Consider the following 15,273-nt stretch of genomic DNA (forward strand, 5'->3'; position numbering starts at 1 on the left):
AATGATAAAATGGTATGCTACAAAAACTTTTAAACTATCACAATTAATTTCCCAAGAGTGTGCTACAATTGACTCGAAATCTAGTGATTGCCACAGATGATGATGGAATAAATAGAATTTTTTGAAAATAATTGCTTAAAATAAACAATTTCAATTACCTTTACATACATATATATTATATAAGTGTTCATTACAAAAAGCTACACTTTTATCATTTTTTATAATGAACACGTTTTTCTTCTTTGGTCGCTTCATAAAATTTAACACAAAATTTGAAGAACAAATTAGAAAGTTCTGAAAACTTTTCACGCTTTTGGTTAGTTGAATTTGGTTGGTCAGTCTTTACTGCTTCGCATTAAGGATGCCTCGCGTAATTTCAGGAGACTAGTGAAATGTTTGGTATTTTCTCCTTAATTTCAATGTCACAAACACATTCTGTTGGAAGAATGTTAAATATCTAACAGAAAAATTTCTCACATAGTACATAACATGCAGTGGATTGTTGCCAAGATAATAGCATTGTCCTTAATTGTGATAAAGCCTCTCTTTTTCTAAATTTATTCATTACATAATCATGTCTAAAACTTGCTTAATAAACATAAAATCATAATATTCTGTGATATTAATTTGTCAAAGTTATATAAATTATCTTGGATAGCAGGAAACAAGCTAATAAATCATATCTTTCTTGCCAAAATTTATATATTAGTAAGCATACTAGAAGTTTTTCGCTTAATTCTATACTTTTATATAATTCTTCACAGTTTTAATCACAGTTAAAATAATTTTAATATGTAAATTAATTGATAAATTCATTGACTTAATCACTCTTTTTCTAAAAGTATAATTAATGATAAATTTTTATTTTATAATTATTTAGAATAATTTTTAAGTTATTTTATATTATATTATTAAAGATTTTAAATCTGTATCAATATCAAATAATTTGCGATATTACAGGACAAATGTAAAGTACTTTATGTGCTTAGTTTATTTAAACGTAGCGTTAAATTGATCATGATTTATCAAGCAAGAGTTAAATTAGCATTTCGTACGACATTAAAGAGAATAGAATAATATTGCGAAAATTATTAACATGATTGATCAATTAATTTAATTTTATGATAAAGATATTACATAAATTAATGTATAAAACCAACAAAAATACGTAAAAATACGAATTTTATGATTTAAAACGTGATTATAATTACATATGTTATTTATAGAGTAAATTATATTTAAAGAAACTACTATTATTTCAATATTTACATCGTTACGATCATATTAATATACAATATTATTAATCAAATTACCAATAATTTAAATTTAAGCATTATTTAAAACACGATTTTCTACAAAGATTCTTCAAATAATTCTAAATAAAGTAATTAAATGCAACTTTAATCAAGATAAGGCTTTCAATTGTTAATTCTCTTCATTTATTCTTTTTATTTCAAAAATCTTATTTGCAAATAAACGTAAACATTATGATATTATGATATTAATGTTTTTCTCAATATAAAATTAAATATTAATCGATCTAATTGGAACTGCGGGAGCCGGAAAGATAAAAAGCTTTTAAATGTGTCTACTTTATATTAAATTTTTTCCATTATCTTCTGATCAATAACTTCCATATGATATACTCAATCGAGCATATATTTTATATTTAGGTTAGATATATTTATATAAATCTTTTCATGTGAAGAAAACTCCAATGATTATTTAAGCTATCCTTTCACCGTATACAGAAAGTACAATAACTTTTATGCAAAAATTCGATCGACTTCACTACCTGAATGAGGATTCAATATAGCATTAAGATCATTCTATTGAACGTTAAGGATAATCTTAACAGATACAAAAAAAAGACAAAACTGCTTTAACAAAATTTTTTTCTTTTTAAATATTTTTATTATGCTTCTGTAATTTTACCTAAATATTTTTTTTAGAAGAATTTCTTATATTTTGCTCTTTTCGTTTTCTTTGTGGAAGTTAATAAAATTATTTTAATGTGCTTATATTATAGTGTAGTATATTAATATATTACATAACACATGTAGCATATTATATTACATGCATAAACTCAAATGTCATAGAGTCACATATAATATTGATTAATTTAAATTATTTATTTTAATTTAAACATACATTTCTTCTAAAATAAATTCTTATGTCGTATCATATTCATATTAATATTAACTAAATAATTTTACCAAAAATTTATTATATAAATGGTTTAAGACATGACTTTTTAATCTTATAATTATATATAATTCTTCACATTTTAACTATATACATAATATGTAAATTAACTGATAAGTTAATTAATTTAATTAGTATTTTTGTACTTTATTATCCTTTATAAATGCACGATAAACACACTTGATTAATAATAAAGTAGCCTATATTATATAATTTGTTTCTCAATATACAGAAAAAAATTAAGAGACTAAATATTTTATATTTAATTCTTTCAAATATTTTTTGTAGCTTTTTTGTTCAAAATACAAATTTCTTCAAATTTTCTATGAATTCTACTGATACGATTATTGAATAAAATATAATAAAGGATAATTACATTTAAATTTATTATATTCCCTAAATTCATTTATTGATTCAATACTTAGAATGCAATCTCTAAAATCTTTTCTCAAATACTCACAAAAAGCAATTTATAAAAACTTTAAACTTTAAATATATATAAATTTTTAAACAAATACACCAAAATAAACATAAAGAATCTAATTAATTAGTATTATTAATTAATTTACTTGAATTATCATATTAAATAAATTTAAAAGTCAGTATATTTTTTTAAAGAAATATTCTTTATTCGCTTTGAATATTGATATATAATTTTAAAACTGTATTCTTTACGCATTTTAATATTAAAACATGTAAATATGAAAGGCCATTTTAAAAGATTCATTATCGAAGACTTTCACCCACGCTCTAACTGATTAATATGTACAAAGATAGTCTGCAAAAGTTTTCATATTTCTTTTATTACACTGAACGTAAACAGCTCTGAACTTTAGCAACAGATTTTTATCCATTCTAGAAAATTTGCATTTTTTTCTGAAAAACATCCGCCTTTTCTATTCGGATAAATGTAGTCAATCCTAAATTTAATTATACAACATAATTTCTATGTTCCATCAATGTACATTTGTACAGATATCAATATTAATCAAGATATTTAGAATTTAATAATGATTAAAAAAAATAAAATGTTTATACTTTTAAACAGAACTAATAATAAGGATTTTCAACAAAATATAATACTTTCATAATGTTAATTTAAGGATAGAATTTTTTTATTTTAAAAAAATTATTACAGTTTATTACGTTTAATCTGCTTAAAATCTAATTAAATATAAAATTAAAAAACTAGCTTGAAACGATTATATTTTATATTATTTTAATTTTAATTAAAGATTAAAGCTTTTTACAAAATTATTTCTTATATATTCTTTCTTCTCATACATCAATTTTAATAATTATTCTACTAATTAAAAGATTTACATGATATCGTTTTTATATAAATGTAATAAAAATCTCCAATAAAAATATATTTTTTTCATTTTTTAAATAGTATTTTATAAATGTTTGTCAAGTAACAAGGGTAGGGTGTCGAAATTATTTAAACATGCATTCCTAGAGGATAAAGTAGATTAAAAAATTAACCATAATTATTTAACATTTTATTTTTGAATTTAAAAATCGTTTTAAAACATTTTAAAAATACGATCAAAATAAAATTTCAACAATTATTTGATCAAATGTTTCTTTCAAAATTAAAAACAGTATTCTTAAAAATATTTTTTATTATGTGATTAATAATATAAAAACGAAAGGGAAATATATTTATAATTTTTTTTACTTTCTATTTTCTAAAAATCACTTTGTATTCAATTAGTAATTCCATTATCCTGCTTGAGTGAGTTGAGAAATGCACTATGAGAAAAACATTACTCAAATAAAACGACTTATCATAATTGAGGTAATTTATAAAGTTTCTTTCCATCAAATTGAATTTATTAAATTCCTCAAAAAACTTATTTCAAACGTTCTCTAAACCTTCTTTTTCTTTACCCAAATAAATTATTAAGTTAATATATTTAATTAACCTCGATGAAAATTAATTTTTTATTATTAATAAGCATAAAATATAATTAATATATATTGCTTACCTAATAAAAATCCATCTTTACTCCATTGTACTTCACCAGCCAAATGGCCTATTTGGCAAGGAAATTCTAAAGTCTCGCCTTCCTTAACCTCGCGGTCTTGAGGTCTTACGCGGAAATATTGTTGAATCTCCGGATCTGTAAACAACAATATATAATGTATGACAGTAAAATTATTTAAAAATAAGTGGTATTTATGTGAAGCAATTTCTTCTTTAAAAAGTATTTAGATAAGTCCCGTAATATATCCTCAAGTCACATTGCCTTCTGTTTAATGTAAATTTATAGGCATGTTGTGCTTTCGAAATCTCATAAATACATCAAAAATAGTTGTAAAAATTTAAATTGGTGTACTGTTTTACTAGTTTATTATATTAATTAATTCAATCGTTAATAGTTTTATTTAATTACTTATATTATCCACATTTATCATTCCAGAGAAAGTAAGAAAAATGCTTCATGTTACATATTAGATGACTTTTCAAGTATTTTAAAGAAAGTAATTATTGTTTGGCCTATATTATGATAATTTTCGGACATAAAAAAACAAAATCTTTAAAATATTAAATTCAGTACATTTTTATACTTATAAATGTTAAGAATAATTAAATTACTATATTAGTTAACTTAATAGTCTTATTCTGTGTAATGGTCTTGGTCTGTATTTATGTATATATAACATAATGTTTATTAAAATATGTATATACGTAATGTTTTTTTGTTAAAAAGTAATCAATGGTCTGATGATGAGAATTAAATCAAAATTTTTCTAGTTAATGATTGGTTGATTTAATGTTTTAAATATGCACAAATGAATCACGAAGCTGTTCATAATCGGTGATTATGTAGAAAAATTCTTCAAGAGAAAAGACAATGTTGATCATTTTCTCTCAGACAAAATAGGAAAATAAAACTGAAAGATTTTTAACTTTTCCATTTTTTGTTCTCGTCTTCTATTATTAGATAACCAACGGAAATATGTTGTTCTTTGACCGTCAATAATCAGTATGCTCCGTGTTGCTCGGAAACATAACAGAAAGTATAAACGAAACGAAAAATTTCATTTTTTTAAATTAAATTTTCTTTATAAAATTTTAAAATGTTTTATTTAAATTGTTCTGTTTTATATTTTTCAATATTAAATCTCTGGTTTCGTTGTATCTCTCTGACACTTTCTTATAGACATTTGTAAATTTATGTTAAAAACTAAAAATTAATGATAATGAATACTTTCAGTAAATATAATTATGCAAATTTTCCATAATTTATAATTCAAGAAATTAAATTTATGTAATTCTAATTTAATAAACATATTGAACATTTTCCGTTAGAACAGACAATAATCTAATTCATTTTCATCGATTGATTATATAATATATTATATAGACTTCAATTCTCTTCCATTATTTCATTTCTATTAAATTGACTAAATAAATAAACCAAATCCTTTCATTATAAATTTAATCTTTTGTTGAAAATTATAAAGAAAATATACAAGTTTCTAAGAAAAGAATATAAAATTGGCATACAAAATATAGCGACTATCTCTAAACAACATATTGTTGAAAAAGAAATTTTATTGGTAGTTCTTTTCCCAAAGAAAAGTGTATGCAATACCGAATATAACTACAACAAAAATTTTTACACTTCAAAGAAACATATTCTAATATTTTGATCTTTACCCCTTTGCGACTCTCTGTCAAAACATTTCTAAGAATCTGTATGCTTTAAGAAACCAGTACATGTTCTCATCCCTTCTGGGAGATTAAAGAAATAAAACTGCAAGTTTTTCTTATATATAATGTAGAACAGTATATGAAAAAAAGAATAAACTAAATAATTACAATTATTAAATCATTCATTAGTATTTAAATTAAACAAAGCATGACCTATAATAAAATTCATTATTAAAATAAAATAAAAACTTATAGATGCATTTTAGTTTTAACCAAAAAAAAAAAATTACATTTTTTAAAAATAATGTTTATAGTAAAACTTTTAATAAAAATTTCCAGTTTTTTTTTCTCCTATATTGACTATTATTAAAATTAAGTTATATTAACTTATTCGTAGTTAAATTCTAAATAATTAAATAAATTTTTTTTTCTTTTATATTGACTTTTATACTGTAAGATAAAATACTTCAGCATCATTTTTACTTTCAACAAACTTTTTAATGCAGGACTTCTTTATTTATAAAGATGATCTTAGCAGAGTAACGTCAAACAGAAGCAGCCCAGTTTCGATTAGTTCGTTTTATAGATTAAGTGTTCTGTTCTTATAGTGGATATTTTTTTAGAACCGCTATCTAATTGAATGCCGGTACATAAAAAAACCAAGCACTCTTCTATGCAATGATTGCATTCGATAGAACAGATAAAAGCTTATCTTTTTTACATCAGCTCAGCCACTTAGTTCTTACCTTCGAATTAATTTTATTTGAAACGATGATTAATCGTCTTTTCTTTGACATTATTTTAAATATATTGTCAAAATTATTAAAATTTTAATATAAATAATTTATTGAAAATAAAAAGTACTAAATTCAGAATTCAGAAATAAATGTAAGAACATAATGAAATTTATAAAAACAATGAAGTATAAAGTAACAAGTGTAACAATAATGAAAGATACACAAAATAAATAAAAATAAACTATATTTTTATAATTTTTTAATTTATTTGGCAAATTATAAAAATTTGATGAATAAATATAGAATAATTTTACCGAATATTTAAGCTTATAAATTATTATTTTAATCATATTTTTATATATAATTTCATACAGGAAAAATAGAATCAATAATGACATGATTGTAATATAAAGTTAAATTCATTTTAGTAGATCTTGGAATTCAGAAAGCAAGAGACAAACTTCGCGATGCAAGTAAACAACGCTTAGGGAATATGCAAAAATAAAGAAAAAAGAAATAGTACGGATATAGGAAAAGTCATTGCACAAGAAAAACACAAATGACTATAAGAGAAACATCAGATTTATTCCGACTGAACTCGAGAACTAGGAAGATAATACTACTCGACTGTCGAATAAAATGTGATTTCCATTTGAAACACTGTGTGAAAACATGAAACGGATGAAGCGGAAACAAATCGTAGTGCAAGAATCCTGAATAGAAGAGATTGAATATATGAAGCAAGGATGCATGTTGTAAGCAGATTTCTTGCTCAGTGATATTTATAGTTTCAGACAACAATTGATTGATTTACTAGCTATAAATAATAGAGTCATCATCCAAATTTTAATTTACTTTAAATGCCAATTAGAATTTCATTGTAAATGAAACAGTCGGTTTAGTTTAAAAAATTATTACAGTGTTTTAACTTTACAATATTTTGTTTCTTCTTAGAATGTGTGAAGTTTAAAAGAAAAAAAAATGCGTTCATGAATTAGTTAATTTTTTAAAAGGAATTAATGCATGTTAAATTTTTTTCTTATTCTTTACTGATTCTATTCAAATTGATTCCCTTACAGTAGATTTATATTTATAGACTTGTCTCGTGTCAATGATGCTAACATTGTTGTATTTTTTACTTAAACTTTAGTTTACTTAACATTGAATCTTAACCTTACTAAAAATAACTGCCATAGAATACTTTATTTTTTACTCGTATTTTATTTCTTATTTGAAAGTAATTTTGTTAATAAGAGTTAATTTTGATATTGTTTAGTAAATATTATTTACAGTTTTTTTATAGTTACAAATGATATCACGGTATTCTTTTTTTAAATTCAGTTTGTTTTATTTTATTTTTTGTATTTCTTTAAATATTACTTAATGATGAAGTTTTTCGTTATGATAATGAAATAATTGGGATTACCCTGTCACAAATAACATTATTTTATTTGAATTATCTCTTTGCTCGCATTAAATTCGTTGCGTCAATAAAGAGTGTAGGTTGCTCCTTTACTAATTCAATTACTTTGTGGTTTCAGTTGCTTTACATTGTTTTCAGATATTTTTAGTTTCTGTTTTCTTTCAATTAAATGTTGAAAGGATATAACTGCTTTGAGAAACGTATTAGAACTTAAAAGTTTGTAAAGATTGAAAAAAATTCCCTAAAAAGCATCTTTAAAACGTTTTTAATGACATTTAAAAATATTCAAATATAATATAAACATATATTTAGCCCTTTAAAATGCACATTCTGTATTTATTTCTATGTTTTCCTATGAAATAATATTTTTACCAAAATAAGTTCATTTAATGATTATTTTAACTTTAATAATTAATATTCTTGTAAAAATTAAAGGCTGTATTAAAAGGTTTAGAATACGATAAAATTATTTTATTAAATACCGATATCAACCAATTCATGTATAAAATATAAATATAAGGCGAGGCTTTCCCAATACAGAAAATTTATTATTATTAAAACTTCTATCGATCTTTTCATCAAAGTCTTTGTTAATAGATTATTTTCATTGATCTTTGTGTATGTGTACATAAATGCCCAAACATACAGTAAATTCTTCTAATATTATCATCGCTATTTCATTTTATTAATAAACTTACAAATATCATGTGTTATATAAGTCATATTATTTCATATTAAGGAAGAGATGATATTAAATAGTGTTTAAACTTATTTTTTCTATATAAAAATTAAATTTAAACAGTAAACGAACTAATATTTTAAGTTATTTCATTGCACAGTACACGCGGGGTGTAGACAAAAACATTGCACCAGGAAACTGCAAAGCTTCTCTGAATGGCCTTGAGCGCTCAGCTCAAGGCCATTCAGAGAAGCCTCTCAATTTCCTCATCCACTTTTTGAAGATGTCTAGCCGCTTCCCCTTTGAGTATTTTACCAGACAAAATAAAGAAAAGAAAAACCTTTAGAACTAATTTTGAGACGCTCTACGACTTTGTAATTTAAACTGTGCTGTTATCTTTTATAGGAGCCGAGATAGGATTTGGCCCCATGAGAAAGAGAATGGCAATGCATGGCAACTACACCATCGAATAGCCCACTACCGATTATCTATACTCTGCACTTTTATTTAACTAATACATAGACGAAGTTAACTATAGTCTGTTGAAATGTTTTTGTCTACATTCTGTTTATTATATATATATCTTTGAAAGTTATAAAAAAAATAAATAAATAAATTTGTTTATTAAATTTATTATTTAAAATCTTCTGAAATTTAATATTTTATTTATTTTAATATTTATAAAATAAAATAAAATAAAGCTTTATTTGTGTAAATATATTTAAATTATATACTATTAAATAAATAATAAATATTACAAACGATTTTTGAATTAACATTTAAAGTATAAATGTTACATTTTCTCTTGAATACACAAGACAATTATTTAATGATTGTTTGATAAAAATAACACAATATTGAATATAACCATTTAATCAAAGTCTGATTAGTGGCTGCAATATACTAGTCAGATGGGGATGAAGACAATAAGTTGGTCGTCAGTGATAACTCTTTCCTAATCCTATTGGATCTTGTTAGAGAAAACGATTAAGTTTGGTGATCACATCGAGACGAGTTCTTTCACGGAATAATACATCATGCTGCTTCTTTTTAATATAAATATCATTTTTTTAAGCAAAACTGAAAAATTCATGCCAAATAAATCTTCTTTGAGAGAAAAACTTTTTCAATTTTAAGCGATATATTACCAAAAATAAGAAACAATTTCTCACTTTAACATAAATTTATTAATGGAAAACTAAAAAAATAAAATAAAAAAAAACTAAGACAGTTGATTTCTGAATGAAAAAGTTTCTAAAATATTTTAATTATTAATGAGGAAATGTTTAAATCTTTTCCATTAATAAAATTTTAAAAGACTTCTCCAATATTGACTTTCTGATCAGACAGAAATCAGGTGTGAAAGTACTTTCTAAACGCTTCCCAAGGTGATTAGGAGTGAAGCTATTGATTTTTCATTTTCAATTGTATTTAGTAATTTTCTACACTTTACGATTAGATTTCTTAAAATTTTAAAACTATTTATTTTAAAAATTAAATTTCGATCTAAAACTTTTTTATTAATTAATTAATAATAATAATATTCAACACAGCTATGGATCTATCTATCTATGTGTGTATATATATAAACATAAATAAGCTTTGTAAGGGATGTAAATTTGAGCACATTCAGATAATAATGAAATTAACCATATACTTGTAATTATTTCTACAATAATAAATTAGATTAGAATTTGTAAAGTATTTCACTGATTTCAGTTACAATTGAGGGATTATGACTAGAAGCAATTTCTTCCAAATCAACGCTAAAGGGTGTAGTTAATCGTTGAATGTTTGCAGAATTAACGATTTTAACACCTACATTCTTATCAACTTTTATTACAGTCTATATAGTGAATTTTACAGTGCTTTGTAAATTAACTGAAGAATAAACAGCATATTTTATTGAAAACTAACTAACACATTTTTATGTTTTAGAAAATTAAACAAATAATTCGCCTTTAAACAATCAGAAACTTTTTAATTTTTTACACGAAAAATGATATGTTTATTATCAGAAGCTATAAATTTCTTAATATTAACGACTTCATCATTTACTCAAAACTATTTTATAGTAGAAAAGGTAATAGAGAAAAATTACTCTGTGCTTTTAATATCTGATACTTTTTATAGTTAATAATTATGATATAGTTAATATAATTTAAAAATAATTTCTAATTTCACTAACTACATTCTTAAAAATGTAATTTTAAAAAGTTTAGCAGGTGCAAAATTAATGTAATTAATTTTTCAATTAATGCTCAGATCAATATTATGAAGTATAATATTGATAGTAATATTATAGCGTGTATTATGTAATATTAAAATGTGTTGAATATTATACCTTAAGTAAAAAATTAATGGAAAGAATCCGATAAATTTTATTAATGTAAAAGGAAAATATGTAAGAAAAAATTGTATTCTAATTTTGGAATAATGTTGAGATGTAATATATACCAATAAATATTAAAAAGAAATTAATAATCTTATATGCAAATTTAAAAAATCGTTTATGCTGAGATTTATTATTGAATATTTATATCGAATGAATTAATAAGTATACTTCAATAATACTACATTGAATTATTTTTTCTGTATTTTCCTAAAAAGTTGAAAGAAGAATTGTTGGATAATTATCTAACAATTCGATGCAGTATTATTGAAGTATACCACTCAATTCATTCAATATAAATATTCAGTCATATAACTAAACACACATGCTGTTTTAAATTTGTATTTAAGACTATTAAGTATATTTTTACAATATTCCTTTACTTGTATTTTATTTAAATCTATATAAAAGATAACAGCTTTCCAATGATATTTTCATAAAATTTACAACACACATAACGTTGATTTACAATACAATTATAGATCTAAAATAAAAATATTCAACAATAAATAATATTTTTGTTTGTATTAATTATATAAATAACAATATTAGTTATTACTGAATATAAATAGCAATATAAAAAGTAAACAATACAAGTAAAAAGTTGTTTTCTTTAGTATATTGATTTGCTATATAAACATCTGTTCAAACAAATTTGATAAACAAATATATAAATTATACTAGAAGTTTTTTAAAACATTCATAGAAAGAAATTTATTTATCGAATATTTTTAAAATTATAACACACTTTATAAACATGATTTACTCTTATATAAAATTTTCAAATAAAAATATTTTAAACAACAAATTTTGTAGAATTCTCTTTTCATATTACTGATTTAAAATTTTTAAAGAAGTATAAATATTTAAATAATTATTTTTTTATTTATAAATACTTAAATCTTCATTTAATTTTTATCGAATTAAGCTCTAGTTTTAAATTCGCTGACTGATATTTATCGCCTGCATTGAGTACAAACATGAAAATCCATTTAGTCATAACTTTATTAAGTTAAGAGAAAGTAACAATTTTGATTGAAAGGTAAATTCTATAAGGAATTTATTGAGATATTTTCACACGTTTAAATTGTTTATTTTGAAAATCTTCCAAAATATTACATATCAGATATGTTGTTTATTAAATAAACCATTTGTGTATTTATATCATATGTTAGAAATTTCATGCAAAATACTAAAGGTAGTTATGAAAATTTTTTTTATTCTTTGAATTCCATAATTCATAAACAGCGATTCGAACGATAGGAAGATATCGTTTCCAACAACATGAAGATTTTCTAAATGTATTATTCAACATTTTGGGTAAACACTCTTACTGAAATCAATATCTGACTCGAAATTTCCTTAGTTTGGCCTAGTTTAAATTTAACAGAGAAATTTATTCTTTCGATTATTGATGCACATTAATATTTAACAAACGAATAAGGAATAGCAACTGTTCCTTTTAAATTGATATAAACCACTTTCTTTATTGGTATCGATCATTTATTTAAATTTCACGATTTATAATTCTTACTAGTTCCTTGTTATATATATATGCATGTATATATTGTGTAACCATTCAATTTTATATAATAAAAGTGTTTAATAAAAGTCAATTTTGTTATTTAATTTAAATGTATAGAAAGTAAAATAAGCAAATATAATGTTGCCTTTATTATTCTGAATAACAAGCACAATGAACTTTGACTGATCGATAATTAATAAAACAGTCTCTTACAAAATATCTTTTTTCTTCTAAAATAGTAAATTTTTCTAATTTCGTATACTTAATATAAAATAATGAAAATAAATATATATCTTTTAAAAAGCCATCTAACTGAATTTGTAATTAATTAAATTAGCGATAATCAAATTATCATATAATTAATTTATTGAAAAATGACGTTAATTCTGCTTATATATTTTTAAATATTTAAGTTTTTCATAGTAATTATTACTTGCAAAGAGTATTTTAAAGAAAATTGAATTTTACCTTAATTAAGGTGACATTTTAATTTTCTATATTTATTTATGTTAATTTTTCTTTACACACACAGACCCTCCCTGAATCGTGGTTTTTCATCAAGAATAGAAATTTCTATTAAGATTTTAATTTCAAATTAGAATTAAGTTTGTTATATTAACATTTTAAATAATTATAAAAATTTCTAGGTTTATTCGATTTTTTCTATTTTGAGTCAATAATTTATTCATAAATACCAATATCACAAACCAAAACTAAATACCAAAAACAAATTAAATAAAATATTTAGTTTTTCATTAAGCTATTTCACTAGTTATTTCTCGCATTTGACATTATTATGTTGAATAGTCTATGCTAATATATATTTTTTTACACTAAGAAATAAATTACTAACTTTTTAACTTCTTTTCCGTATATTTCCGTAATCTTTTAACGTCAAGATCACTTATAGGAACATCAAATGCCGTATAATAATTTTCAATGATAATACAAAAGAAGAATGTACAGTGAACAGCCAAACATTGCACCAGGCTTTATTTTTTGTGTAAGTTACATAATAACTAAATGCAATTGCATAGGTAATCGGTAGTGGACTAATTGTTGGTTTGTACGAGATGCACCCCAATCATTCTTTGCAAGAGAGAAAATCGTATCTCGGATCCTATGAATGATAAGAGCAGAGTTTAGATTAAAAATAGTAAAGAATTTCAAGGCCGGTCTAAAAACTTTTTCACCAGTTAAAAATATTCAAATGGAAGCAGCTAAACACCGTAAAAATTGACTGATGAAACGATTTCAGGCTTCTCTGCATGTCCTTCAGCGCTCAAGCCAAGCAGAGAAGTTTCATGCGGTTTCACCATCCAATTTTTTTGAGTCGCTTCTCTAATATGATCATTTAACTTTGTTCTGGAAACGATTAAGCATTCGACATAATATATTCTCTATTATATAATAGGACATAACTTACTTGTATTGTTTCGAATGAAGTACATATTATTACTAGGTCTATATTTTCGTTTTATAGAAATTTTCTTTAAAATGAAAATAAACTAACAATAGTCACTTCAAAGAAATGCTTTTATTGAATTTACAAAAAATATCCATTTTAAGATATTTTCCTGAAATTCCAAACTCAAAACTTTAATCAAACAAATCTTGACCGTCTATTTTTCCTAATCACACTAGTCTTTTGCCGATATAAAAATTGTTATTCATCATCTGTTTAAGCTAAAATCATTAAATTTTTTCAAAATACTTTTTAAATCTGGCTTTTGTAAAGGTTTTTTAAAAAAATTCTTACAGATTTTACATAAAATTAAAGTTCGTCCCCTCATCACCTACTTCTTTGTCTAATTTTCTTCTATACGAAAAAGTTAGTGATATAGATTCTTTTATCGTTTCAAAAACCTCGGTTAGGAGAAGTTTTGAAAAGAGCGTGGTTTTTTTTTTTTTTTTTTGCTTAAATAGACTATTGAATAAAATTTCTCTGTTGACAAAGATTTAATTTATTAGGAAAACTTTAAACATTGTAACAACAAATATTTATTCACGTAAATATTAATTCAGAGTTTATATAAAAATTTGGTTATTTTATTTTTAAGAATTTATGAAGTCGAAAATCAACTAAATATAGTTATATTTTGAAAGCAACACTACGTAGACTTTACACAAGATTATACTCGTATATAGATATAAATTATAACAGACAACTTTTTTTTCTGTTATTCTCTAATATATATTTAAATTTGTATAATTTTAATAAACTTCTCTCAAAGATGAATCAATCGAAGCATGAATAAAGTAGATTTTCTAGAATTAATTTTAAGCATTATCAATATATTTTCAGAACTGAAAATTCTGATAATACCCGAAAGAAAATATTTTTTTCCATTCTTAGTTTATGTTTCTGATTATAATGGTTATAAATTATTATTTATTCTGCTTATGAATATTCATTTATTAAGGTATTCGTTTTTTTGATTTTGTTGTTTGGAAAATTGTTCATAAGAATAGTAGCATCATTATTTTTATATTTCATTTATATATATATATGAACATTACATACAAAACACATAATTATATATTAAAAGACACTATAATCATTGATACATTACTAATTTTTTAGAGAAAACAAGCGTTATTATGCCTTTAAACCCGTACTAAATTCTTAATTTTAGAAAATTGCAAAA

At 22.7% G+C, this 15,273-nt stretch overlaps 1 protein-coding gene across 1 annotated transcript in view; it reads right to left on the reverse strand.

The window, feature by feature from the left end:
• The window catches only part of LOC136979549 (synaptogenesis protein syg-2-like), a 145,892-nt gene that overhangs the window by 56,359 nt on the left and 74,260 nt on the right, over positions 1 to 15,273 (reverse strand). Inside the window, exon 2 of the mRNA XM_067275552.1 lies at positions 4,197 to 4,331. Within this exon, the coding sequence (XP_067131653.1) occupies positions 4,197 to 4,331 (135 nt within the window). The remainder of the gene's footprint in view (positions 1 to 4,196; positions 4,332 to 15,273) is intronic.

The sequence above is a fragment of the Centruroides vittatus genome, unplaced genomic scaffold, assembly GCF_030686945.1.
Source record: "Centruroides vittatus isolate TY-2023 unplaced genomic scaffold, ASM3068694v2 contig_628, whole genome shotgun sequence".
Classification (NCBI taxonomy): Eukaryota; Metazoa; Arthropoda; class Arachnida; order Scorpiones; family Buthidae; genus Centruroides; species Centruroides vittatus.